Source organism: Herpailurus yagouaroundi, unplaced genomic scaffold (genome assembly GCF_014898765.1).
Source record: "Herpailurus yagouaroundi ecotype Mexico unplaced genomic scaffold, PumYag 190, whole genome shotgun sequence".
Taxonomy (NCBI): Eukaryota; Metazoa; Chordata; class Mammalia; order Carnivora; family Felidae; genus Herpailurus; species Herpailurus yagouaroundi.
The window spans coordinates 23,977,843-24,003,868 of NW_024412421.1; the positions used below are offsets into that span (position 1 = coordinate 23,977,843).

The 26,026-nt window shown below is 41.7% G+C and overlaps 1 protein-coding gene and 1 long non-coding RNA gene across 2 annotated transcripts in view; one reads left to right on the forward strand and one right to left on the reverse strand.

Annotated features, from left to right (window-relative positions):
• The window catches only part of LOC121009755 (uncharacterized), a 39,970-nt gene extending 20,571 nt beyond the window's left edge, over positions 1-19,399 (forward strand). The window contains exon 3 of the long non-coding RNA XR_005780817.1: positions 18,949-19,399. This is a non-coding gene — a long non-coding RNA (uncharacterized LOC121009755). The remainder of the gene's footprint in view (positions 1-18,948) is intronic.
• CHST4 (carbohydrate sulfotransferase 4) lies at positions 1,687-12,795 on the reverse strand. The gene is made up of 2 exons (XM_040443018.1): positions 12,620-12,795; positions 1,687-3,602 (listed from the first exon to the last, which is right to left on the reverse strand). The coding sequence occupies exon 2, from the start codon at positions 3,585-3,587 to the stop codon at positions 2,451-2,453; it is 1,137 nt and encodes a 378-aa protein (XP_040298952.1). The 5' UTR covers positions 3,588-3,602; positions 12,620-12,795; the 3' UTR covers positions 1,687-2,450.
• Positions 19,400-26,026: the final 6,627 nt, after the last annotated feature.

A 26,026-nucleotide genomic window follows, 5' to 3' on the forward strand; every position in this document is an offset into this window, starting at 1 on the left:
AGTCACTGCCACCATTATTCCACCTACCCTACAGTTGAGGGAACTGAGGCATGGAGATGTTAACGGTCACCCAGCTGGTAGGGTTACCCAGGCAGCATGGTTCTGGAGCCCATGCACTCATGAGAACATAACGATTCCTTGGGAGAAGGAAAAGCAATCAGCTCTGTACTCCAGCATCCCACAGAAGTGGTTCCTAAGGAAGTTGTTAACTTTAAGACAATTCAGGTGGAGGCTGGAATTTCAAAGGGGAAACCAGAGGTGGTTGAGTCTATTGCTGTCTTCCCCTGCTCCCCGCCAATGATCTTCACTCTGTTTGCACCATAACCTACTGCTCTGGACTTATTTCCAGTGCTAGAGAATTTTCACTCTTTCACAGTTTTGGAAGGTTTGTAGAGGCAAGTAGCATTTGCTTGGGAGATCCTAGGCTCTTAAGGAGTGCCTAGAGTGGGTTAGGTTTGGATGTTAGAATAAATTCACTCCATTAGAGCCACATGTCATTGAACTTTGCCAGATCCAGCTGGCAAGGGTAGCTACTCCCATGTCACCAGTGCTACCACAGCCTGAGAGCTTCTCGGCAGAATCAAGTGTGAGAATTTCCATCTGACATCGGGCACACTTTATGGAGTGAGGACCATGTCCAAAGGGGGAGTGGGAAAACTCCGAGATCCCTGGAGTTCCAGACAGATACAGACCTTTTTCCTATTCCTTCCAACTTGAGGACAGTACCAATGTCAAAAGTACGCAACATGGATACTTGGCATATGCTGAAAAGACATCTGTCTTGGAGCAGGAAGACAAACAGTGCTGCTGCTCCGTGCAGGGTGTGGTCTTGCCAGGCTGGCCATGAAAGAATCATCAGGGTTGCTTGATCAACATACAAAAGCCCAGCCTCCACTGTGACAGATTCCAATTCCAGCAGATCTCAGGTGGGGCATAGCAAAATGAATGTCTAACAGTAGATTCTGATGCATAACTAGACCAGGGGGTGCTGCAAAGACTGGGAGAAACAACCTCTGTTATGTGGACAGGTGACCAGGAAGAGGTGAAAAGCGCCAGCTATCCTAGACCTGAGGTCATCTGGCTGAGGATCACATTAAAGAACCCTTTGTTTGGGTGAGCTCAAGCCCTGCTTTGGATGAGCCCCACTTCCCTCTCTCATTCTCTCTCTCAAAAAAGGGAAGGAAGGAAGGAAGGAAGGGAGGGAGGGAGGGAGGGAGGAAGGAAGGAAGGAAACCCTTTGCCCAGACCCTTGAGTGATATATACAATATTATTGCAACTCACACCCTGCACAAGAATGAGAGTCTGGCTTAGTTGCTGATTACTTTCTACAGATTCTTTTTTTTTTTTTAAGTCTATCTTATTTATTTTGAGAGAGAGTGTGTGTATGAGAAGAAGGGCAGAGAGAGAGGGAGAGAGAGAATCCCAAATAGGGGAATCTTGACACAGGGCTCGATCGCACAAACCATGAGATCATGACCTGAACTGAAATCAAGAGATGGATGATCAACTGACTGAGCCACCCAGGTGCCCCAGCAACAGATTCGTAAGAACATAATGTGATGGTCAGTATTGATCAGTTTAGACTCAATTTATCATCTGACACCGAACACTGTCTTAGCATTTTTTTTAATATGTGGGTAATAGATAATAGAAAAAGTATTTTTAAAAATCTATAAAGATGTTTGTGCTATCAGGTTAGGATTCTATAAGAATTAGTGTTTATTACTAAGTAAGTACAAAGCATAAAAGGGGAAACTCCAACCAGAATCCTATTTGGAATTTTAGTGTTAACAGATGGCAGCTTCACAAGTCAAAATCTTCTAGGTGATAGGAAAACACTGAGGGGAAATGATGTCCACAGGGGGCCCAGCCACACCATGAGTTTAAGAGCTCACTCTGTTTGTTGTGCAGAGATCTTTGTATTTGTGACAACTGATAGCTGTGATGGCCAGCCTCACCAGTAAGCATCCAACCCTGTTCTCTGTTCCCTTTTTGAATCCACCAGAAGCTCCATGGGCTCAGAGTTCATATCCCTGTGGAATATTCTGGTGGGCTCTTTGGCAGAAGACCCATTTCACTGGTTTTCCTGTCCCGCTGGGGACAGAGAAGTTTATGGATTTACTCCACTGATACTGTGTGGTGTCAAATAGGGCCCCAGGCCCCAAAGTCTTTGAGGTATACACAGATAGGAGGGCCAAGAAGAGAAGAAAGGTGATACTTCTTTTTCAGCAGTGTAATGTGCTGCTCATATAGGTTCCTGAATCTCTTCTTGGCATGAGTAGAGACAGAGATCTCCTAGCTTGAACATGTGTGGACACAACCCATGCTCACATGTACACTGATAGAAATGTAATTAAGGCTCAGAAGACTTCAGTTAATGTGGCTGAGGCTGGTGCCAAGTGGGGACAGAGTCTCCTCAACCCTCTTGGCAGACTTACTTGGAGAGGGTCTAGGTAGACAGAAGATCCAGTGACAGGTTTCTCTGCTCTTGCTCAGATCTGACAAGGTGGTAGCCCAGCAAAGTCATGGTATCATTGCAGACTTTTTGAAGTCGAGAAACCTTTGCATAAGGCAAGGTCCAGCGCCAGGCCTGAGAGACGTTGAGGGCATTCCTGGCATTAGTGTGGAAGGCATGACTACCCATGCCCTTGCCTCGAGTGCTGTTGTACACCCAGGTCTGGAGCTGGGGCAAGAATTTCAACCCCACAAATTTATACATTTGGTCAGTACGGCCAAGGGGGTCCCGGACCAGGTCCTCATAGCGTATGAGCATGTAGCGTTGCCTCAGAGCTGTGGGCAAGGACTGCACAGCCTTGTAGATCTCCATCTGGCTTTGGCAGATGACCTGCATCACATAGTAGGGCTGGTCCTCCTTCTTGAGTTTCTCCCCCTGCTGCCCCATCACAATGCGGCTGTCAGTCATGAGTTCCTCTGTGGTGTGTTCTCGAGAACGGAACACTGCCCGGGGGTCCCGCACCAGGTGCACGATGTGCAGATTGAGGGAAGGGTCTCTCAGCAGTGGGTAGAGCACTTGCAGATTGAAGAAGCGTACCTCCTTGAGCACCACGTGGCTATAGGAGCGACAGGCCTTCTCTACCACCTCGAAAGGCTGTTTACTGCACAGAAGTTTGCAGTGAGCCTGAGGTATGATCATATCCCGCGAGAACACATTGCAGGCAGGCGGGGAACACAGGGCCCGGCTGCTCTCCCACTGGAAGAGACTGGACTGTCTCCGAGGACCAGGTTTCATGTAGGCATCAAAGACACTCATGTCACACAGAAAAATGGCACGTATCAGATCCCTGACCGCCATATGCAGCCTCCAGGCAGTGCTCTCTGTGAAGGTCATCCAGATGTGCCAGGCAGGTTCCATCAGGTAGAAGACATCCGGGTGTTGCCCAAAAAGCTGTCCCACAAAAGAGGAGCCAGAGCGCCAGGAAGACAGGACCAGCACATGCATGGGCTTGGGCTCCTCCTTCGTGGACAGGGAGTTGAAGTTGTGGCCATATAGATGGAATAATAGAGCAAAGATGGCCATCTGGGAAACCAGGAACAGCAGTGGCCTCATTTTTTTTGGCAGCATCATGCTGAAGTGGAGGACCTTAAGGAACAAGCAGAAGGGCTGTGTTAGGCTTCTGTTTTGGTGTCTGCCTTCCATCTGCTTTTATTCCCTAACCCTGAGCAAGGAGCAGCTAGAGTGCTGGAAATTTCTAACAACCAACTGCACAGATCCTTCTCTGAATCAATCCCTATCCCTTGCAGTTAGTGTGTCAGTAAGTTCTATTTATCTTAGGCTCTTTACTTCCTCCCTGATGGTCTTTCTTTTCCAGTGACCTACCAAAAATGACTGAGCTCAGTCATATTTCATCAATGTAGAGGAACAGCTCCACCCTGGCACCTTGGTGATACGCATGTCTCTACACAGGCCACTTAGGTAAAGCTTAACCATAGTCTGACCCAAGTTTTGGTTAAATGTCCTTCTGAAACTAAGGGAGATCAGCTGACTTATGAAGAATTACCTCACCCACCTCCCCTATCTTGAGGGAGGTTGCCATAGGCCATTTCTCATTACCTTCCTTCATCTCAAGCAAGCACAGGACTTTCAGTCCCCTGAACAGTATGGTTGCAGGCTATAAAAGTGCTTGGCTTGAGCTTGGAGTTGTCTCCTCAGTGGCAGAGCCAAGTGTCCATGGCACCTGTCATCTGATCCCCTCTGGCTTGGTCTCATCCTGTGGGACTACGGACATAAGGAAGTGACCCAATGCTGACCTTACATCTGAATCTATATGTCTCGAAGTGTTGTCTCTTTAATAGCCAACCCTATGGAAGTTGTGGCAAGCCAACCTAAGAGCCATGACCTGTTAGCCACTGTGCTGCTGCTTGGGGGAATATTTAACTGCTTGACACAACCTAATCAGGGCTACTCAGTATAGATTGCCAGGTTGTATACTGTACAACCCTAGGGAATGCCATCTCATTAGAACTTTAAGATATTTATTATTTAAAATTATTATTTAAAATTATTTAAAAATAAAAAAAAAATCTTTAAAACTCTGAGGGACACCTGGGTGGCTCAGTCGGTTAAGTGTCCTACTCTTGATTTTGGCTCAGGTCATGATCTCATAGTTTGTGGGATTGAGCCCCTTGTCGGGCTCTGCACTTACAACACAGAGCCTGCTTGAGATTCTCTGTCTCTGCCCCTCCCCTGTTCTCTCTCAGCCTCTCAGAATGAATAAGTAAACTTTAAAAAACAATGTTCTGGTAGGTGACAGTAAAGTATCTTAGTCCAACAGAATAAGAATGTCAGGATGATTTTCCAGCTGTTAGATGTTAAATATCTAGAGAAATTAGTTCCACTTAGTAATTCACACTAAGGCTCATATATACTGGTGGCAACCCTCAACTTAATCCCTTTATAATCAAGGCTCACTTTGTATGAAAAGACCATGGGAGTGCCCAGGTGGGTGGCTTAGCTGGTTGAGCGCCCAACTCTTGATTTTGGCTCAGGTCATGCTCCCAGGGTCATGGGAATGAGCCCCATGTCAGGCTCTGTGCTGAGTGTGGAGCCTACTTAAGATACCTCTGCCCCTCTTGTGTGCACACACTCACTCTCTAAAAAAAATAAAAATTATATATATATAATTTTATATATTTTATATATAATTTTTAATTTTATATATATATTTATATATACATATATAATATATATAAATTTTATATATAAAATATATATAATATATAATATATAATATCATATATAATTATATAATATAAAATATATATAATTATATAATATATATTATATATACTTATATATATACTTATATATAATTATATATAATTTTTATTTTTATATAACATACATTTTATAATTGTATATAACGTATATAACATATATGTTTATATATTTATATGTAACATATATAAAATATGTTTATATATTTTATATAACATATATTTTATAATTTTATATATAATAATATATATAACATTATTTTTATATAACATATATATATGTTAGTGTTATGGGTTAAGATGAATCTGGATCATCATTTTGGGTGACTTCCTAGCATAAATAACTATTGAGAGATAGAATAGCTATTTCACATAGTGTAAAATATTAATAGTAGCAAGGTACTAATTTTTGTTTTTTAAAATTTTTATTTTTATTTTTTTAAAGGTTATTTATTAAATTTTGTTTGTTTGTTTAATGTTTATTTTTGAGAGAGAGAGAGCAAGTGTGAGCAGAGAAGGGGCAGAGAGAGATAGAATCCCAAGCAGGCTCCTCACTGTCAGCACAGAGCCCAACCCAGGGCTTGAGCCCATAAACTGTGAGATAACGACCTGAGCCAAAATCAAGAGTTAGACACCCAACTGACTGAGCTACCCAGGCACCCCAAAGATTATATTTTTAAATAATCTCTATGCCCAATGTGGGACTCAAACTCACAACCCTGAGGTCAAGAGTTGCTTACTCCACAGACTGAGCCAGCCAGGCACCCACAAGGTGCTAATTTACATATCACTACATACCTAAGATATTCTGCCTTCCAGTTTTAACAAAGAAAATGTATTTCTAAACAGTAATTGGAGCTGGATTTAGGGTTTGCTGGTTTCCTGGTGACAGGTCTTATCCCTAATTTTAAAAAAGTTTTTAATAAGCAATAATCACATGGTTCAAACTGTTTTAAGAAGTATCATTATCATGGACATTAAATCCACAGACTTAGAATTTAAAAGAAGGCTTCCTACAATTCCGCATGCAGGAGAGCAATAAGGCGGGTGCTTGCCAGCCGGAGCCTGTCCTAGTCCAAGTCTTTAACAGCAAGGGGAAATACTATGACAAGCATCTGTGTCTGTGGATGAAGCCTATAGTCATAAATTAGAAAACAGCTAGAGCTCTTTGTGAACAGGGGTAATGACATACCTTGACAATGGGTCACAGTATTTTCCTGGGGGAAAGAACACCTAAGAATTTTACCAGTTGCTGCATCAGTAACCTCTTTTCTGCTCATGGATAGGATTTTTTTTTAATTTTTTTTTTTAATGTTTACTTATTTGAGAGAGAGACAGAGCGTGAGCAGCAGAGGGGCAGAGAGAGAGGGAGACACAGAATCCGAAGCAGGCATCAGGCTCCAAGTTGTCGACACAGAGCCCTACACGGGGCTTGAACCCACAAACCGTGAGATTATGACCTGAACCGAAGTCGAACACTCAACCGACTGAGCCACCCAGGCACCCCACGACCTGAGATCTTGACCTGACTTAAAATTGACAGTCAGATGCTTAACGGACAGAGCCATCCAGGAGCTTTCTTTTGCAAAAGTTTCAAGTGGCAGCAAAGAAATCTACAATTCTTTCTTTTGAATTCTTAAGATGGTAACTCATTATACTGAGCTGTCAGCACAGAGCCTGACATGGGGCTCAAACTCACAACTGTGAGATCGTGACCTGAGCTGAAGTCAGACACTCAACTAATGGAGCCACCCAAGCGCCCCTGCTCAAAGCTAGGATTAATCTACCAGCTGGTGTTTTGTCATTACTGTACCGTGAAAGTCTACTTCCAATACACGTCCCCTATCTGCCGATTTCCCTACTTGCCCCCAGGTAGCAACTGGGTTCATTTTTTGTCTTTGCACATGTATATGTAGTCTTAATTCCCCTCCTCCCCTTTATAACAGAAAAAGTAGCAAGTTATACACACCTTGCTTTAAAAAAATTTTTTTTAACGTTTATTCATTTTTGAGCCAGAGAAAAACAGAGCATGAGCAGGGGAGGAGCACACAGCGAGGGAAGGAGACATAGAATCCAAAGCAGGCTCCAGGCCCTGAGCTGTCAGCACAGAGCCCGAAGCTGGGCTCAAATCCACAAACTGTGAAATCATGACCTGAGCCGAAGTTGGATGCTTAACTGACTGAGCCACCCAGGCGTCCCTCCACACCTTGCTTTATAAACTTTATGTTTTGCTGAACTTTCCATGGTAGCACATAAAGCATTTCCTCATTCCTTTTTACCACTACATAGATTTCTGTTATATGCATGTACCACGATTTATTTAACTAGTTTCCTTGCGGTTAGGCTTTTGGATTGTTCCCAGCTTTTTTTGTCATTTCAAAAACTTCAGTAGTGACCTTTATGTTCATACATCATTACATGTGTATGTAAGCTAAATCCCCAGAAATGGGATTGTGGAGTCAAAAAATATGGAAGTGTATAGCTTTGATATCTGTCACCCAGATGGCTTTCATACTGATCATAAACCATCCTGTATATCCAGAGCTGCAGAGATTCTAGAGGGTAGATTTTAGAGGAGGAATTGGACAGCCACAAATGTGACTCTTGAAGTTTATAACTTGCTTCCTGAAGAGATGGAGCGTGCTTTGCCAGCACGTGGGCTTCCCTTGGAAGTCCCCTGAACCTTCTGGGAAGTGCGTATTTACCCAAGCCAAACCTTGTGTGGCAGGGGCACAGAAACTCTTCTCTTCCATTCATTACAACAGTATATTTCCTCCTTGTGTGCCAGAAGGATCCGGTGAAGATCATGTCTCCTTCATGGCCCAAATCACCGTGCCATATGCCAGGGAAATGTCAATCAGCAGTAATTCCTTTATTGGCCCTGAAGGTTATAACAGGACCAGCTAAGATATACGCTTAGGTGTTTTAAACTTGAGCCCAAGAAGAAATGATTAAAAACTAGGCTATTATTAATAATGGCCAAGAATGCCCCCGTCTGCCCCCACCCCCAAAGACTGAGGAAATGACGTTAGCAAGATATCTTCTCCCAGAGGTAATGTGAGTATGAAGGAAAATTGGAAAAAAGATAGGAAACAGCACAGCAAAAGAGACAAAAAGTAAAGAAGGGAAGAATTTGACCCATGCACACTTATAAGGAAACTGATAGAAAGTTATATGCAGAGCCTCTAGGGCCTATAATCAACTCAAGAAAAAGCTAGCATCTCCTAAGCATTAGGGATGTAGACTTTTCAAAGTTAATACTCTCTCTCCCCCATGCTGGCTTTGGGCCAACTCAGTATCCTGAGTGGGATCAATGGCCCTGAGTCCTCCTTGCCTGCCAGTAGCTCCTGGCCTCATGCCCATTCTCTCTCAGAGCTGGAGCCAGGGCTTCTAACTCTGTCCCCAGTTGTCCCCAGGCTTTAGTTATCCATGGTTCTCAGGAATTCCCATGGAAACCCTTTGATTCTGTTCTCTTCTTTTTTTTTTTTTTACCATGAGCACTCACCCTGGCCAGAAAGAAAATATGCTTTCATAGAGTGAGTCCCATCTCTTGTCACTGTGTTGGGTCTAGCCAGGACAGCCAGGGAATACTGTAGGCAAAGCTCATTTCTGCAGAGACTGTAATCAGCCGTAGAGATGGCTTGAGGGCCTGGGAGAAGTGAGCAGATATGGCTCCATGAAGAAAGGGCAACTCAAGTTTTTTATGGCAATCTCTAATCTAACCACCGCCTCTCCCCCACTGTCCTGTACCAACCTCTTCTGTAGTCCTTGGAGCTGGTAGGCATTTGTGAGAAGTGTATGGCATGAGATCTCTCCATTCCAGAGACCCTAGTCCACCTTTCCAAGTGTTCTTTCCTGGCTGTTCAGTTTCTCAAATTCCACCCTTGCTGTTGTCAGAATCTGAGGTCTGCTCATCGCTAGCCTGGTCTTTGATAGTAAGTAGCCTCTGTCTTCTGTTTCTATTCTCCATCATCCACTGCTGCCAAAAACTATCATTTTAAAGCACAAATCTATCACTCCTCTCCTTGAAATCCTTCAATAACTTTCCAGTACATATAGGAATAAATCAAAATCCCCAAGTCTTGTACCCCAGAGTCCTTCATGATCTGATCTCTGACCCCCCGTCAGTCCCCTCCTTTTTGGCACTTGAGGCTCCATACTTTACTTTCAGGTCTTTCAAAGTTGCCTTGTTATTTAGAAGCCCTTCTTCCTGAGATTTAGTTGTTCCCCAAACTTTCCAGTACCATCCATCTCTCACTTTAAATAACTGTAGGTGAATGTCTCTCCCACTGGGCCGCTGTAACTTAAGGGTAAATGGTATATCTTATCTTATTTACAGGTACATCAAACTTATAACTGCTTAAGGCTCTTTAAACACTTGTTGAATAAATAATAGTTGCATATGGGGTGAGGCATAGTCATTGCTGGAAAGCAGATAACTGAGTGGGATTCACTGAGAGAAAGAAACTTGTCCTTTAAAATGCACACAGATGTCTCTTTAGTATCAGTTACTGAAATTTAGGTGAAATACAAAAAATAATAAAATAAAGTGTAAGTGATTCCATTGAGTATTGAGCACAGAACCAATACTACCTCAATTACATGGAGCAAGATATTAAGAAAGTCAGAGGCATAGGTTTGATAATATGGTACAGTTAACCTTACTCCAAAAAAAAGTAGTTTCTACACTGAATGTGTATTAATGAAAACTAGAAAAAAAATTATAAACATTAGGTTTTTTTTAATTTTTAAAAATTTATTCAGAGAAAGACAGATACCATATGTTTTCACTCTTATGTGGATCCTGAGAAACTTAACAGAAACCCATGGGGGAGGGGAAGAAAAAAAAAAAAAAGAGGTTAGAGTGGCAGAGAGCCAAAGCATAAGAAGAGACTCTTAAAAACTGAGAACTGAGGGTTGATGGGAGGTGGGAGGGAGGGAGGGAAGGGTGGGTGATGGCTATTGAGGAGGGCACATTTTGGGATGAGCACTGGGCATTGTATGGAAACCAATTTGACAATAAATTTCATATATTGAAAAAAAATAAAAAATAAAAGTTTATTTATTTTTGAGAGAGAGAGCATGAGTGGGGGAGGGGCAGAGAGAGAGAGGGAGACACTTGGTGCTGACAGTTCAGAGCCCAATGTGGGGCTCGAACTCATGAACCGAATCACGAGATCATCACAAGATCATGACGTGAGGGAGTCAGACACCCAACTGATGGAGCCACCCAGGTGCCCCTCATGAACATTATTTTTTAAAAATATTTATTAATAAGGAATAAAACCTGAGGTGCCTGGGTGGCTAAGCCTCCAACTTTGGCTCAGATCATGACCTCACAGTTCATGTGTTTGAGCCCCACATCAGGCTCCCTGCTGTCAGCACAGGGCCTGCTCAAATTTACCAAAAATAAATGAACATTAATGGGGCACCTGGGTGGCTCAGTCAGTTAAGCATCCGACTTCGGCTCAGGTCGTGATCTCACAATCCGTGGGTTCAAGCCCTGCATCGGGCTCTGTGCTGACAGCTCAGAGCCTGGAACCTGCTTTGGATTCTGTGTCTCCCTCTTTCTCTGCCCCTCCCCTGCTCACACTCTGTCTTTCTCTGTCTCAAAAATAAATAAACATTAAAAAAAAAAAAAGAAATGAACATTAAAAAAATTAAAATTTTTTTAATGTTTTATTTTATTTTTGATTGAGAGAGAGAGAGAGAGAGAGCAAGGATGGGAGGGGTAGAGAGAGAGGGAGACACAGAATCCGAAGCAGACTCCAGGCTCTGAGCTGTCAGCACAGAGCCTGATGCGGGGCTTGAACCTACAAACAGTGAAATCATGACCTGAGCAGAAGTTGGATGCTCAATCAACTGAGCCACCCAGCTGCGCCCACAAAAAAAAATTTTTAAAGAAGAAATAAAAACTATATTGGAGGGCATGAGACCACTCAGACTACTTATCTTGTCTAACTAGCCCAGGCAAAGAAGAAAAAAAGGAGAAAACCCTCATCACATCCTACCATCACTGTCCCCCAAGAGGGAGCACCCATGTCAGGCTCAGGGACCATGAGGCGCCAGGGTGGATGACCTCAGCCTGATTCCAGAGGGCCGAATAGTGGATAACCCCCAAATGGGTACTGTGTAGCCTTTTAGAAACAAAATGAAGAATTCTGAGGAAAAAATTAACAGATGGCAATTTAAGAGCCCTGGATTCCACCCATTGGCACATTCCTAACTTAGATTCCCCTGTGAGATTATGCTCCCATAACCCGAAATTAAAGATGGCATGAAATATTTTCACAAACCGAGAGATGAGAGCTGGCTTGGGGAAAGTGGCATCCACACATATAGCCATAAACCCAGGAAAACCATGGAGGTAAGCACCTAGGCAAGGTGACCTTATAATAACAAACGCTAACCAGACTAAAGTACAAAGAGTTCTGGACCCGGGTCCTCACCATTGCTGTGACTCCAGTGCCAACAGTAGTGTCCGGACATAGTAGGCACTCAAGAAACATCTACTGAGTGATGACTGAATGACGAACATTTGTAGAGTAGTTTTTCCTGTTTGAGATGCCCTAATTGATCCGGGTAAGGAAGATGGGGCAAGATATTTTTATTTGGCACATATAAATGTGTTTCAATTCCAACTAGAAGTTCTAGACTTGTCTGAGTCCAAACAAGACACAAGTCTCTTCTACTCTGGCTGATGTGCTGGCTTCATAACTTAATCTTATTAACTTAATCCTATTTTACATCTGAATAGTAGCACTCCACAACTTTGAAACCCCATTTGTCAACAATCCAACTAGATATACAGGACAGTGATAAGCCACACACATATTTTTCAGAATAAGTAAGCTGAACTTTAATTGATTGATTCCATGGTGGAAATAGCTCTACCTGAATCAGACCCCAGGTCTTTTGAGTCTCAGGTCTGAGAGCTTTCAATTATCACATCACACCTCACTTGAGCTAGAGAAAATCTACAGCTCTCTGAACCTCCTGCCTGCCACGCTCCAGCACCTGATCAGAGAAGCCACAGGAAGTATAGAAACTTGAGCTCAGAAGCCAGGATCTGAACAAGTTAGATGCATTAGGGGACCATCTACAAAACATCTATCAGGACAGCCCTACTGGCATTCTAGGCTTTTCCAGATCCTTTCAGGAATGGAGCTGCGTGGGGTTGAGGAAGGTGCTGGCAAGCAGCTTGTGCTTTTTCGAGGAGATTTTCCAGGTGATTCTGATTTAGTCTCCCTCCACAACCCCCTCTTCTCCCATTGCCATTAAAATCCCCAGCAAAGCTGTCGGAGGTTTTCTGATACTCCGCTCCAGGAGCCCCAGGACAGTGGCTCTGCTGTGGAGGTGATCCAGAGAAAACTCTCTTCTTACCTTGATAATGGCTTAGGCTTCTCCACCGCTTTAGAGAGGCTCACTGCTAGCCAAGTCGTCCTTTTCTCTTCTGACTCACCAATTCCCCTATCAGCTTCCTCTTCCTCCTTGCATTTTGCGTAACCGTCCCTACTCAGAACGAATTCCACTGCCCTCTCCCTTCTGCCAAAATAGTGACCCACCTTCCAAGACGGTGTTGAGAAAGCACTCACTCCTGGGTAGCCTTGATATTTAGCAGCTTTAACCCTGAGAAGACTCAAGGGCTGGGAGATTCTGCTCGAGGTTTGCCGGGAGAAGCCAAGGAGGAAGTGTTCTCCTCAGGACTGGGAGCCGGAAAGTAGGGTCCTTGAAGGCAGCTGCGAAGGTTAACTCCCTTAGGGCAAAGTAGAAAAAGAAGAGCGAACCCTGGAGACCTGAGAGATGAGGTCGATAGGGGAATCAGACAATTACTAACCCACAAGATCTTAAACCTTACTCTTATACCTTAATCTCATCTCTGTTGCAAAAAAAAAAAGAGAAAACTTGAATGCTATTTCTGGATTGTACCTGCCTGCTCACTCCACTGGATTTAGGGACATAACATTTTTGCAGCCTCTGTGTCATGTTCAACATCTTCATTGCTTCTTACAGGAGATTATAATTAGATAATTTCCTAGATGTCATAACTAAAAGTATGGGAGAACATAGATATATTGGCATTTAGTTGGGGTACAGGAAAAATATTACCCCCTCAAGACAAAAAGAAACAAGTTATTAAAAATTATAGCTTCTTGATAGCTGTGTGTCCTTGGGCAAATCACACAACTACTCTGAACTATTTTACATGATTTTTGTGAGTGTAAACAATAGATGAGAAAACTCAAGTAAATGTAAACCATGGCCAAAATGCCACTGAAATGCATTCAGACATCTGGCTAAATCCTTCCACCCCTCTGAGCCCTAGAATATCAGTGTCAAATATGTATCTACTTTATTGAATTCTTGTGAATGTTAGGGTAGGATTAATGCCTGCAACATTAATTAATGTTATGACAATGATGAGTTAAAAAGTGGTAGTTAATCCCAATACCTCTTTCTTCTTGCTCAGTTTCTGGCTCATTTTCTAGACTTTGAAAGAACAGGCAGGGAGTTATAGGAGTTCTAGGATAATCTAGGAAGTATCTTTGTTGATTTCCATTGAGTGAGCTACCCAAGGCCTCGTCATTGACACAGATGACCAACCTGTAGTAGTAGAATTTTAACTGTGTGACTCTCCCTCTCTCCCAATTTCTCCCTGGAAAGGAGAAGAGAAATTTTTCTTTCTCAAAGTGATTCCATGCTGAGATGTAAATTGAAGAGCCAGAACTGAGCGGTTGATAGTTTTGCTTTTTATTCTTTTTTTTTTTTTTAATGTTTATTTATTTTTGAGAGAGAGGGAGAGACACAGTGTGAGCGGGGGAGGGGCAGAGAGAAAGGGAGACAGAATCTGAAGCAGGCTCCAGGCTCTGTCAGCACAGAGCCAGAGGCGGGGGCTCACACCCATGAACCATGAGATCAAGACCTGAGGGGGAAGTCAGATGCTTAACATATTGAGTGACCCGGTCGCCCCTATTCTTATTATAAAAGTAGTACTGTTCATTATTAAAAATTTGAAAAATACGAAATCTCTAAGGAAAACAATATAGATCCCTTTACATTTTGCTGCCCAGAGAAAACCACTGTTGATCTTTTCTCCCCCATGCATGCAGAAATCTCTATAATTGAGATCACATTGGAAAGTATAGATTTGTGCTTGTTTTCCCTTTTCTTTATTGAAAAACATTTTATATTATGAAATTATAATAAGGGCATGAAGGTACAATTTAAGAAGTAATATAAATAGGAACTACCACTTCAAAACAAAACAAAACCAGGACCTTGTCAGAGCTGTTTCAGTGTCCCCCGCCTCCCATAGTCTCGCCCCACCTTAGTTACTCAGTTACTTAAACTGCCATGGTAAGTGGTTCCTTGCTTTTCCTTGTACTTTATCCTCTTAAACAAGACAATTATAATTTCTCTGTTTTGACCTTTATGTAAATAGAATCAGTTTTGAACTTTGCTGTTTTCATTTCATATTATCCTTGTAAAATTCATCACGTTGTTTCATAGAGTTACAGTTTAAAAATTTGTTTTTATTATCCTTGTAACATTCTGTGTGTGAATATACCATTATTTGTCCATGGTCTTGTTAATGGACATCTGAAATGTTTGTAGTTTGGAGCTATGACTGTATATTCTTTTTTTTTTTTCTTCATAAAGATCAATGTATTTGATAAACTTCTTGCAAGGTTGACAAAGAAGAGATAAAACACAAATTACTAATAGCAAAAATTTAACAGGGAACTTGATTATAGACCCTGAAGACATTAAAAGGGTAAAGAGAATACTGTGAAAAACTCTTCACACATATGTTTGACAACTTACATAAAATGGACTATTCCCTAAAAAGCATAAGGTACTACATACAGTTCATCCAGCATAAGTTAGATAATTTGAATCATCCTGTAACTGTTACAGAAATAGAATTTCTTCTTCTTCTTCTTTTTTTTTTTTTTTTTTTGGTATTACAAAATGTTAATTAATTAATTAATTTTTAAAATTTTATTTAAAATTTTTTTTAAATTTACATCCAAATTAGTTAGCATGTAGTGCAACAGTGATTTCAGGAGTAGATTCCTTAGTGCCCCTTACCCATTTAGCCCATCCCGGCTTCCCACAACCCCTCCAGTAACCCTCAGTTTGTTCTCCATATTTATGAGTCTCCTGTTTTGTCCCCCTCCCTGTTTTTATATTATTTTTGTTTCCCTTCCCTTAATGTTCCTCTGTTTTGTCTCTTAAAGTCCTCATATGAGTGAAGTCATATGATTTTTGTCTTTCTCTGACTGACTAATTTCACTTAGCATAATCCCCTCCAGTTCCACCCACGTAGTTGCAAATGGCAGGATTTCATTCTTTTTGATTGTCGAGTAATACTCCATTGTATATATACACCACATCTTCTTTATCCATTCATCCATCGATGGACATTTGGGCTGTTTCCATACTTTGGCTATTGTGGATAGTGCTGCTATAAACATGGGGGTGCATGTGTCCCTTCGAAACAGCACACCTGTATCCCTTGGATAAGTGCCTAGTAGTGCAATTGCTGGGTCGTAGGGTAGTTCTATTTTTAGTTTTTTGAGGAACCTCCATACTGTTTTCCAGAGTGGCTGCACCAGCTTGCATTCCCATATAACTGAATATTCTCAACATGCCTCCTGGCATGCATTTACACAAGTGTCTCTAGGGGATGCTGGGACAGAGGGGTGTTTGGCTCAGATTTTTCCACCTCATACAATGTAATAATCATTTATGCATGTAAACAAATATTAATGGGAGACATTACTTTGAAATGATTTGTCAAAGCCAATGTTCCAGTGTTCTGTCAGGCTTTTAGATTGTTCCCAGTTTCCCTATTACATATAACACTGTGATGGATACGGTGATCTTAACAATTAATGAAACACCTGGCATAATTCTCAGTACAAGTAGCTGCCCCACCTCTTTCCTTACATGTAATACCACAGATCTTAGCCTCTTTAGTTTGTGACTCATAAATCAGGAAGAATTTTTGGAAAGGCTCGGCTGGGAGCAGCCATTAAGAAATAGGTATTCACAGGGCGTCTGCTTGGCTCAGTTAAGCATCTTACTCCATCCGGATCAAGTCATGATCTCACAGTTTGTGAGTTTGAGCCCCGTGTCGGCCTTTCTGCTGTCAGTACAGAGCCCACTTTGGATCCTCTGTGCCCTTCTGCCTCTGCCCCTCCTGCACTTGTTTTCTCCCTCTCCCTCCCTCTCTCTCTCTCTCAAAAAAAAAAAAAAAAAAAAAGAAAAGAAAAGAAAAATTGGTGTTCACAGTAATAAAAAACCCAGGGTATCCAAAACCCAAAACAGAGGGCATTCCCAGTAAGGAATTAGGAAACATGAAGACTATGAAAGAGACTAAAAGCTCCTGCTTGTTCAGGGCTGGCTACAAGCTAAACCCTGCACTTCATGCTTATTTGGATCATAGTATTGTTGTCTTTGCTGTGGCCTTGGGAGATAAGTTCCGTTTTTCCAGATAACAGAATAGAGGCATGGAGAAGCTAAACAGTGTATCCACAATTGCATGGTTTGTAGGGGAAAAGTCTACATCTCAACTCTGGTCTGATATCAAAGTCCAGTCTTACTCATCAGGCAATGCTGCCTCTCTGAATGATCATGGACAGGACTATTGAGTCTATTCTCTTTTGCTGTGCTCCTAAGAGTAGTTGACAGTTCATTCAGGGCAGAACTCTTTCTACAGTTATAGGAATAGAAATTTAATCTTCATAAAGAGGAAAGAACTGCCCAAATTCCCTATATCACCATGTAATCCTCAGTCCTTGAAGACCTTGTGGGGGATTCTACTAGCCTCATGTAAAAGGAAAAAAGAGAGAAACTAGGTCTTTGTCAATGATGAACCCTGATAATTTTAATCCAGCCTTTTCTGCTGTTCTTTTCATGCTTTTCTGAAGCCTTCCCAAATATAATGAGGGCATTCAATAATTCATATCACCCACCATCTTTTTCTTGATAGCAATTTGTGCTGGTAGAATGCCAACCAGCTAAAGAAAAGCCTCATTTGGTTACTAGCATCTGGTGGTAGTCAGCATGTTCAGATATGCATCTTCTAAGCATATCTGTGGTGTTCCACAGCACCAAAAGAAATTTGAATGTGGGTATCTGATATCCAAGCCTTCTTACAGAACTTTTATAGAGAAAAACACCATTTCTGTAAGTCAGCACCATCCATAGAACTTTCTGTGACAAAGAAATTTTATGTGTGTGCACTAACACAGCAGCCACTACCACATGAGACCACAGAACACTTGAAATGTGGCAAATGGACCATATTAGAAAATTCAGTTAAGGTTGTATGGATTGACTCTCTTTCTTTTTGAGTGTCAGAAAATCTGATGAAAGATAAATACCATCTGTCTAGAAAAATGTACATTTGATCATCATATAAACACAAAATTATATCAACTTGCAATATCCAATTACCTTAAGAATCCTGACAAAAGGTTGTGTGTACTTTAGGTGTTTCTCAAAGCATGATTTCAAGAGTTGTCTCCCAGGGCCCTCTGTTCAGCAGAGCTTTGTGTCCATCCATCCCTCCATCCCTTGGACTTTTGCCATCTTTATAGTCTGGGGACCCACTCAAATGGTAAAGAGTCAGCCACTGAGCCAGAGTCTGATTTTCTCAGAAGTCAGGAAGAATCTTTCCACTGGTTATACTATTCATCCCTATCTTTACCCAGACCGTCACTCCCTGTGTACTAGGATTGGAGTTTCTTCACTGCTGTAGTTGGCTACATGTCTTTCCTGTTCACTGTCATGTTAAAAGAATAGCAGGCTTTCCTTGAGTGCATTTTCACATGAGGGCTCCAGAATTCTGTGCTTTTTCTCAGTATGCCTCAGTCTGCAATATGAATGTCAAGACCTGAAACTTGAGTGACATTATACTCCCTGCATTGGTCATCAGCCCTATGTTACTTACCAAAGCCTAGCATCAGGACTGGTGAGGGTATTGGCTGGATTTAGAGAATAGATTCTGGAGGACTAGAACTTTCTGCTGGCTAAACATCTGCAGGCTACAGAGGTTGGACCTCAGCATCCTAGGGAACCAACACCTTCTGAAAAAGTGTGCCAGGAAGGGAATTTTGATTGCTATAAATCCTATTATCAAATGGACAATGCCTTCAGTAGAACCTGCTTCCGTGAGCTGGGCCCTGGGGGTGGACACCTGGCTGGGGATTCCCTTGGCCCTTATCTCTGTGTTTGAAAGTATTCGTTTCAATAGTAGGAGAACAAGTTGGGTTAGGGTAGGTCAGGATGAGGGAAAAGGTAAACATGGCATTAAGTTTCTTGTTGATGCTTACTTTCTTGAGGCCCCTTAATAGGACAGAGAGGGTGAGAAAATGGGGAATAAAGAGGAGTTCCTCATAAAGCTCAATTTTATATGCTGTTGGTGGTTCAAGAGTTTGTCATTATTGGACAGTGCATGCCTTATCTGGAATTGGGCCAGAATATGATCTGAGAATTCTACCTCCAGGCTTTCAAAAGATCTTCACAGATTGACATAGGTGATCCATGATGACCTAGTCAAGGAGTTTCTGGGGATGAAATCTGGGGAGAATAAAGAGGTGTTTTCTGGTGGGTTCCAACCCCATGTATCACACTGATCACCAGGTCTGTCTGTTCTACCCCTATATAACTCACATTTGCTTCCCTTTTCTTTTTGTCCACAGACACTGTATTTGCTCAGGCTCTCATTTTTTCTGGCCTGAATTTCCACCAAAAGCCCTTTAACTCTTCCCTCAACCTCAATCCTACCCGCTCCAGTCTACCTCCTCCACCCTACAGCTAGAGTGAGCTTTCATTTTATGGATCTAATCCCAGTCACTTCTCTGATGAAAAACTGCAATTGAGCTCATTATAGACAAGGTGAAAATTTTTTGGCATGCCATTAAGCACCTTTTAAGAGTGGGTGTCTCTCTACTCTCCATCATAATCTTCTTTATGCAATAAATTCCAAAAATATTTGTTGGTTGCTTATTACACACCAGGATTTTCTGTAGGCCCTAAAAGTAGCAGTGAACAAAAGAGAAAAATCCCTGCCTTTGTGGAGCTTGCATTCTACTGGATGGGGACAAGCATGTAAATAAAATGTGTAGTTTATCAGATTGCAATAAGTGATATGAAGAAAAATAAGAAAAGAAGAGAGAGATTGTGACATGTGTGGGGGTTATTCCAATTTTAAATTGTGGGATCAGAGAAAGTAACATTTTGGCGAGGACTTGAAGGAGTTGAGGGGGAAAATCAAACAAAATATTTCAGGAAAGACCATTCCAAGCAAAGAAAACAGGCAAGTGCAATGGTACTAAGCTAGGAATCACAAGAAAAACAGTGTGACTAATCAGAGTGAGTAATAGGGGAGTAAACAAGGAAGTTGAGTGTTTGTCTTTATTAGTGGGAGTTTGACTCCCACTTGGGATGAAATGGGAAGCTACTGGAGGGTATGAATTTGGGAATGACTTATATTCTAAAAGGATCATTTGGAATACAGTGAGGGGAATAAACAGTTAAGGGCAGAAGATGGGAGATCAGCTAGGAAGCTAGGCAAGAGACCAGTGGCCTGGATCAGGGTAGTAGCAGTGAAGGTAGTGGATTCCACAGTATCTATTAAAACATATATTTTAAAGGTAGTCAAATAATTCACTGATGGATCAGATTTGGGGATAAGAGTAAGAGAGGGAGTCTGGGCCAACTCAAGGATATGGTTGCCATTTTCAAAAATGGGAAGAATTAGGTTTAGGGGTGGAAATCAGGAGTTTTTATTTGAGATGTGTCCATTTCAAGATGTCTTTTGGGCACCTAAGTGGGAATGTTGGAGTAGGCAGGTGAATATACAGCCTGGAGTTCAAAGGCGAGGTCCAGTCTGGAGACACACATTTGAGAATCATCAAGATAGAGATGGTATGTAGAGCCAAGAGACTGGAGGAGAACATCTGGAAGAGTGGGAGATAGAGAAGAGAACAAAGGAAACCAGGAGAAGCAGTCACTAGCAAGTTAGGAGGAAAACAAGGGGATGTGGTGTCCTGGAAGCAAGGAGGAAAAAGTATTTCAAGGAGAAAGGAGTAATCAGTTGTGATAAAACCTTCAGAAAGATTAAGAAAGATAGAGACTGGTTATTTACAACTGGATATAGCAAGATGTTATTAATGACGTTGACAGGAAGACATTCTATAGAGTCATAAGCTTGAAAATCTGTTGGGAGGAAAGGAATTGGAAGTAGGGAAGATAACCAGCTATCACTGTCTGATGGAGATGAGAAATGGGACAGTAGTTGGAAGTGAGGTCAAAAGACAGTTTGTTGGTTTTTTTAATTTTAAGATGGGAGTAATTACAGCTTGTTTATTTACAGAGAGGAGAATGGTTAGAGTGATGGAATAAGGTGGACACAAGTGGAGAGTTGTCCCAAGTTAGAAGCACATAGAGTTCATCCTTATTAATAGGAGGGATGTAGACTATATGAGCCCAGATGCAGGTAGGTAGGGAAATGATGTTCTGGGAGTTTGTGACGATTTTCTTCTTACCGTTTTTATTTTCTCAGTGAACTAGTTAACAAGGTTGACATCTGAGTCTGAAGATAGGGAAAAAGTTGTGGAAATTTTGAAGAGAGAGAAGGTATGGAATTACCCTTTATGAGGATGGGTATGCTGGGGTAATGTAAGTAGGATTGATGGCCTTTGTGAGGTGCGTGGTCATGAACTTAAAGTGGGAGCAGTAGCATAGGTGTGTGAATGTCCCAGCCATGTTCAGCTGTTGCACTTGTGTAGACATAAGTGGAGAGTTAGATTTAATTAAGGCTTGTGTGCTGTCAGAAGAGTGTAACGAAATGAGAGAGGGGAAAGGGAACCAAGGGTGAATTCAAAAGAGTGATTGTAATAAAGGGCCATGGAATCTAAGCAGGATAAGAGGTGAAACAAGGGCTTGAGGGGAATAACTAAGCTAAGGAGGGCGACAGGCTTTTTTGACCAGAGGAGGTCAAGGATTTGGGAAGTTAGTATTTTATTTATTTATTTTTAAAGTGTATTTATTTATTTTGAGAAAGAGAGCATGAATGGAGGTGGGGAAGAGAGAGAGCATCCCAAGTAGGCTCTACACTGTCAGCACATAGACTGATGTGGGGCTTGAACTCACGAACCATGAGATCATGACCTGAGCTGAAGTCAAGAGCCAGATGCTTAACTGACTGAGCCACCCAGGTATCCCAGAAGTTAGTATTTTAGAAGGATCGTCTTTAAGGATGTTGAGATTGTGTAGGAGCTGAGTCAAAAAGTGAGACTGGCCATATGGCTGCAATGAGGGTAGCATAGCCTGGTTAATGTCAGAATCAAAGCTGGGCAGTTGCTAGGAAGGGGGGAAGCAGAACAGTCTGGAAGCAGCAATGAGGAATATTAAAGAATAATGAAGGACACCAATTATTCCACTGTGGGAGGTGGGAGAAAAAGAGCCACAGCTTGAGAAGCAGAGGAAGCAGTGTCCCTTTAGAGCAAAAAAGTGGAGAAAAAATTCAGAGACCTTGAAAAAAGAGGGATTTTGCCACTTCTGACAATGAATTGCTGAGGGTTTCAGGAGGTGGGGGATCTGGGAAATGGGGTCAGATGTACAAGGCCATTGGGGATGAAATGCAAGGGATAAGGAACAACCTAGGATCCTGGGCTCCTTGCGTGACTGGCCTAAACCCTGATAAAGGGAATCATGATAACAGGTAACAGTGGTCTCAAGGAGGACAGTGGTGGTCAAACTGAATACTGAGGAAGGACCTGCCATGAGAGTCCAAGGTGCATCTGTTGATGTTTGGCAGTGATGATGTGGAGGCCAGGATAAGGGTTCTGTCTTTTCCAGAGCACTTGAAACTCCAGAAATTTAGAAACTTCATCCTGGAGAGAAATAGTGTCACCACTTTTGCAATTGATGCAAAGCATCTGGAGTCAGCTTGACTGAAGGAACTGGAGTTTTCATTGAAGGAAGAAAGGGACATAATGGTGCTTGCAGCACTAAGCAGCAGGGTAGTTCTCCAGGGTATTTTGCAGGAGTTCTTGGGTGCTGACCCATTGACGAGGCCATTTCAGTGGCTCAGTGATGCTGTTAGGTGCGATCTTTCTGTAGACCTTCAATCTGATGATTATTGTGTCATGCTAAAAAGAAGGCTGCTATACATCTAGGACTCACATCTAAATTCCAAATAGGAAATGAGGAAAAGAGATAAAGGGTATATACATCCTATGGAGCAAACACGTAGAAGTACTTAATAATCTCTGAAATTCTTAGCTCGTGTGGGTTGCTCTGCTGAACATACCGTCCCTTCTGTATAATCTAGCTAACTTCCATTCTCTTTCAAGATTCAACTCAAGGGGCACCTGGGTGGCTCAGTTGGTTAAGCGTCCAACTTCGGCTTGGGTCATGATCTTACAGTTTCTGAGTTCAGGCTGAGCCCCGCGTTGGGTTCTGTGCTGACAGCATGGAGCCTGGAGCCCACTTTGAGTTCTGTGTCTCCCTTTCTCTCTGCCCCTACCCCACTCACACTCTGTCTCTCTCTCTCTTTATCAAAACTAAACATTAAAAAAATTAAAAAAAAAAAAAGATTCAACTCAAGTCACTATCCCTTCTGAGGGAAACCATTCCTATCTCTTTAGGCTGTTAGATGTCCCTAGTCCATGTGTTCAGAGCCTGTAATAGATTGCAGTACTGACCCCAGTTCTCCTGTCTGTATCCATGCCCTGTGTCATATAACTCTGATTCTAGTCTCACCCATGCAACTTGCTTTGACTAATGGGAGGTTTTTAAGCAGAAATTAAAGAATCACTTGTGTAGTTGGGCTTGCACTTCTTCTTGTGTCTAAGCCATTAGAACATGCCTGTTGGATAATGAGAGACACATGAGCAGAGATGAATCATTCTGATGAGAGCATCCTAGATCAGCCAACAGCAGCCATGTACTCCAGGGTGCCCAACCAAGATCAGCAGAACTGCTTAGGCAACCACCCCAGATGTATGAGAAATAAACAGTTATTGTCCTATATTGCTCAAGTTTTATGGTTGGTTGTTACTCAGCATTATGGTGCCATTGGATCATTGATACAGAATCTCTTGAGCATAGCTCTGTCACAAGCCTTAGCTCTATCTCCCCAGCTAATGTTGGGGATCTCCTTTAGAACATGATCACCTCTTATCTGTGTATACCTAGCACCTAGCATAGTGCCTGGCACACTGAGAGTGCTGTGAAACTTGCAAAAGGAATGAATGAATGAACCTTTGTTCAAGCTTTATAAAGGGACTTTCTGCTTTGTGCACAACAAGTGCAAAGTTCCCCATAACTAAATAATGTGATGAAATGAATTCAACCACAAGGTTGAACTTGTTGAATTCAACAAGGTGCGTGAAACTACAATAAAAAATAAGCTCGGGGCTCCTGGGTGGCTCAGTTAGTTGAGTGTCCAATTTTGATTTTGGCTCAGGTCATGATCCCAGGGTTGTAGGATCAAGCCCCACACTGGGTTCCAAGTGGAGCCTGCTTAAGATTATCTCTCTCTCAGGACACCTGGGTAGCTCAGTCGGTTAAGTGTCTGACTTCAGCTCGGGTCATGATCTCACGGCTCGTGAGTTTGACCCCGCGTTGGACTCTGTGCTGACAGTTCAGAGCCTGGAGCCTGCTTCAGATTCTGTGTCTCCATCTCTCTCTTTGCCCCTACCCCCACTTGCACTCTGTCTCTCTCTCTCTTAAAAATAAGCATTAAAAAAAAGAGTCTCTCTCTCTCCCTCTGCCACTCTCCCCCACTTGCACTCTCTCTCTCTAAAAAATAAGCATTAAAAAAAAGAGTATCTCTCTCCCTCTGCCACTCTCTCCCACTTGCACTCTCTCTCTCTAAAAAAATATTTTTTAGTAATTAAAAAAAACTCTCATCACAGATTCAAGTGCTTTTCTACCTCAAGTACAGTGGTCATTTCTTAAACATTGGCACTCAATTTAATAGTTTATTATATTGTGTAGTCAGTTTAAAGATAATCTAAATCCCAAAAAATACACTTTATTTTTTTTCAATATATGAAATTTATTGTCAAATTGGTTTCCATACAACACCCAGTGCTCATCCCAAAAGGTGCCCTCCTCAATACCCATCACCCACCCTCCCCTCCCTCCCACCCCCCATCAACCCTCAGTTTGTTCTCAGTTCACAAAATACACTTTAAAGGGTAGAGTGTAAGTGGATATGACTCAGTGTACATATTCTTACTATGATCTTCAGTACACAATACCAAACCATTGTAATTACTGACATTTCCTAAATAATGTTGAGAAACTTGCACTGCCTTAAAAAAACAAACAAACATTATTTTGGAGCATCTACGTGGCTCAGTTGGTTAAGTGTCTGACTTCAGGTCATGATCTCACAGTTCGTGGGTTTGAGCCCCATGTCAGGCTCTGCGTTGACAGCACAGATTCTCTCTCTCTTCCTCTCTCCCGCTCTCCCTCTCTGCTCCTCCCCTCCCCTCCCCTGCTCTCTCTCTCTCTCTCTCTCTCTCTCAAAATAAATGAATAAACTTAAAAAAACATTATTTGTATTAACATAAAAAAAGATAATTTCTTCTAGGGGTCTGTAAAGGATAATACATCTAGTGGCCTAGTCAGGTATGAGAGTGGGAAGGTGAGAATATTGTTCTTTTATTTTTTTCCAGTATAATTAACATACAGTATTATATTAGTTTCAGGTATACAATATAGTGATTCAACAACTCTATACATTACTTAGTTCTCATCACGGTAAGTGTGCTCTTAATTCTCCACCTATTTCACCCATGCCCTCACTTACCTCTCCTCTGGTAACTGTTAGTTTGTTCTCTGTAGTTAATAGTCTGTTTTCCTGTTTGTCTCTTCTTTTATTTGTTCACTTGTTTGTTTCTTAAATTCCACATATTAGTGAAATCATATAGTATTTGTCTTTCTCTGACTTATTTCACTTAACATTATGCCCTCTAGATCCATCCATGTTATTGCAAATGACAAGATTTCCTTCCTTTTTATGGCTGAGTAATATTCCTGTGTGTGTGTGTGTGTGTGTGTGTGTGTGTGTGTGTGTGTGTGACCTCTTCTTAATCCATTCATCTATCTATGGACACTTGGGTTGCTTCCATAATTTGGCTATTATAAGCAATGCTGCAATAAACATAGGGGTGCATGTATCTTTTCAAATTAGTGTCTTCATATTCTTTGGGTAGATACCCTGTAGTAGAATTAGTGGGTCATATGGTAATCCTGTTTTTAATTTTTTGAGGAACCTCCATACTCTTTTCTGCAGTGGATGCACCGGTTTGCATTCCCACCAACAGTGTTTGAGGGCTCCTTTTCTCCACATCTTTGCCAACACTTATTTCTTCTTTTTAAAAAATGTTTATTTATTTATTTGGGGAGGGACAGAGAGAGAGAAGGAGATATGGAATCCAAAGCAGGCTCTAGGCTCTGAGCTGTCAGCACAGAGCCCAACGCAGGGCCTGAACCCATGAACTGTGGGATCATGACCTGAGCCAAAGTCAGATGCTCAAGTGACTGAGCCACCCAGGTGCCCCGCCAACATTTATTTCTTATGTTTTTTATTTTAGCCAGAGAATATCATTATTATAAAACATATTATTATATGTTTTATATATGTATGTTTTATATAGAAACATATATATGTGTTTTATTTATATATATGTTTGTATATATGTTTATATATATGCTTTATATATAAACATATATATATGTTTTATTTATATTTCATAT

Bases quoted from the DNA above. Each gene is read 5' to 3' on its own strand.
- CHST4 (XM_040443018.1), bottom strand. From the start codon at position 3,587: ATGATGCTGCCAAAAAAAATGAGGCCACTGCTGTTCCTGGTTTCCCAG.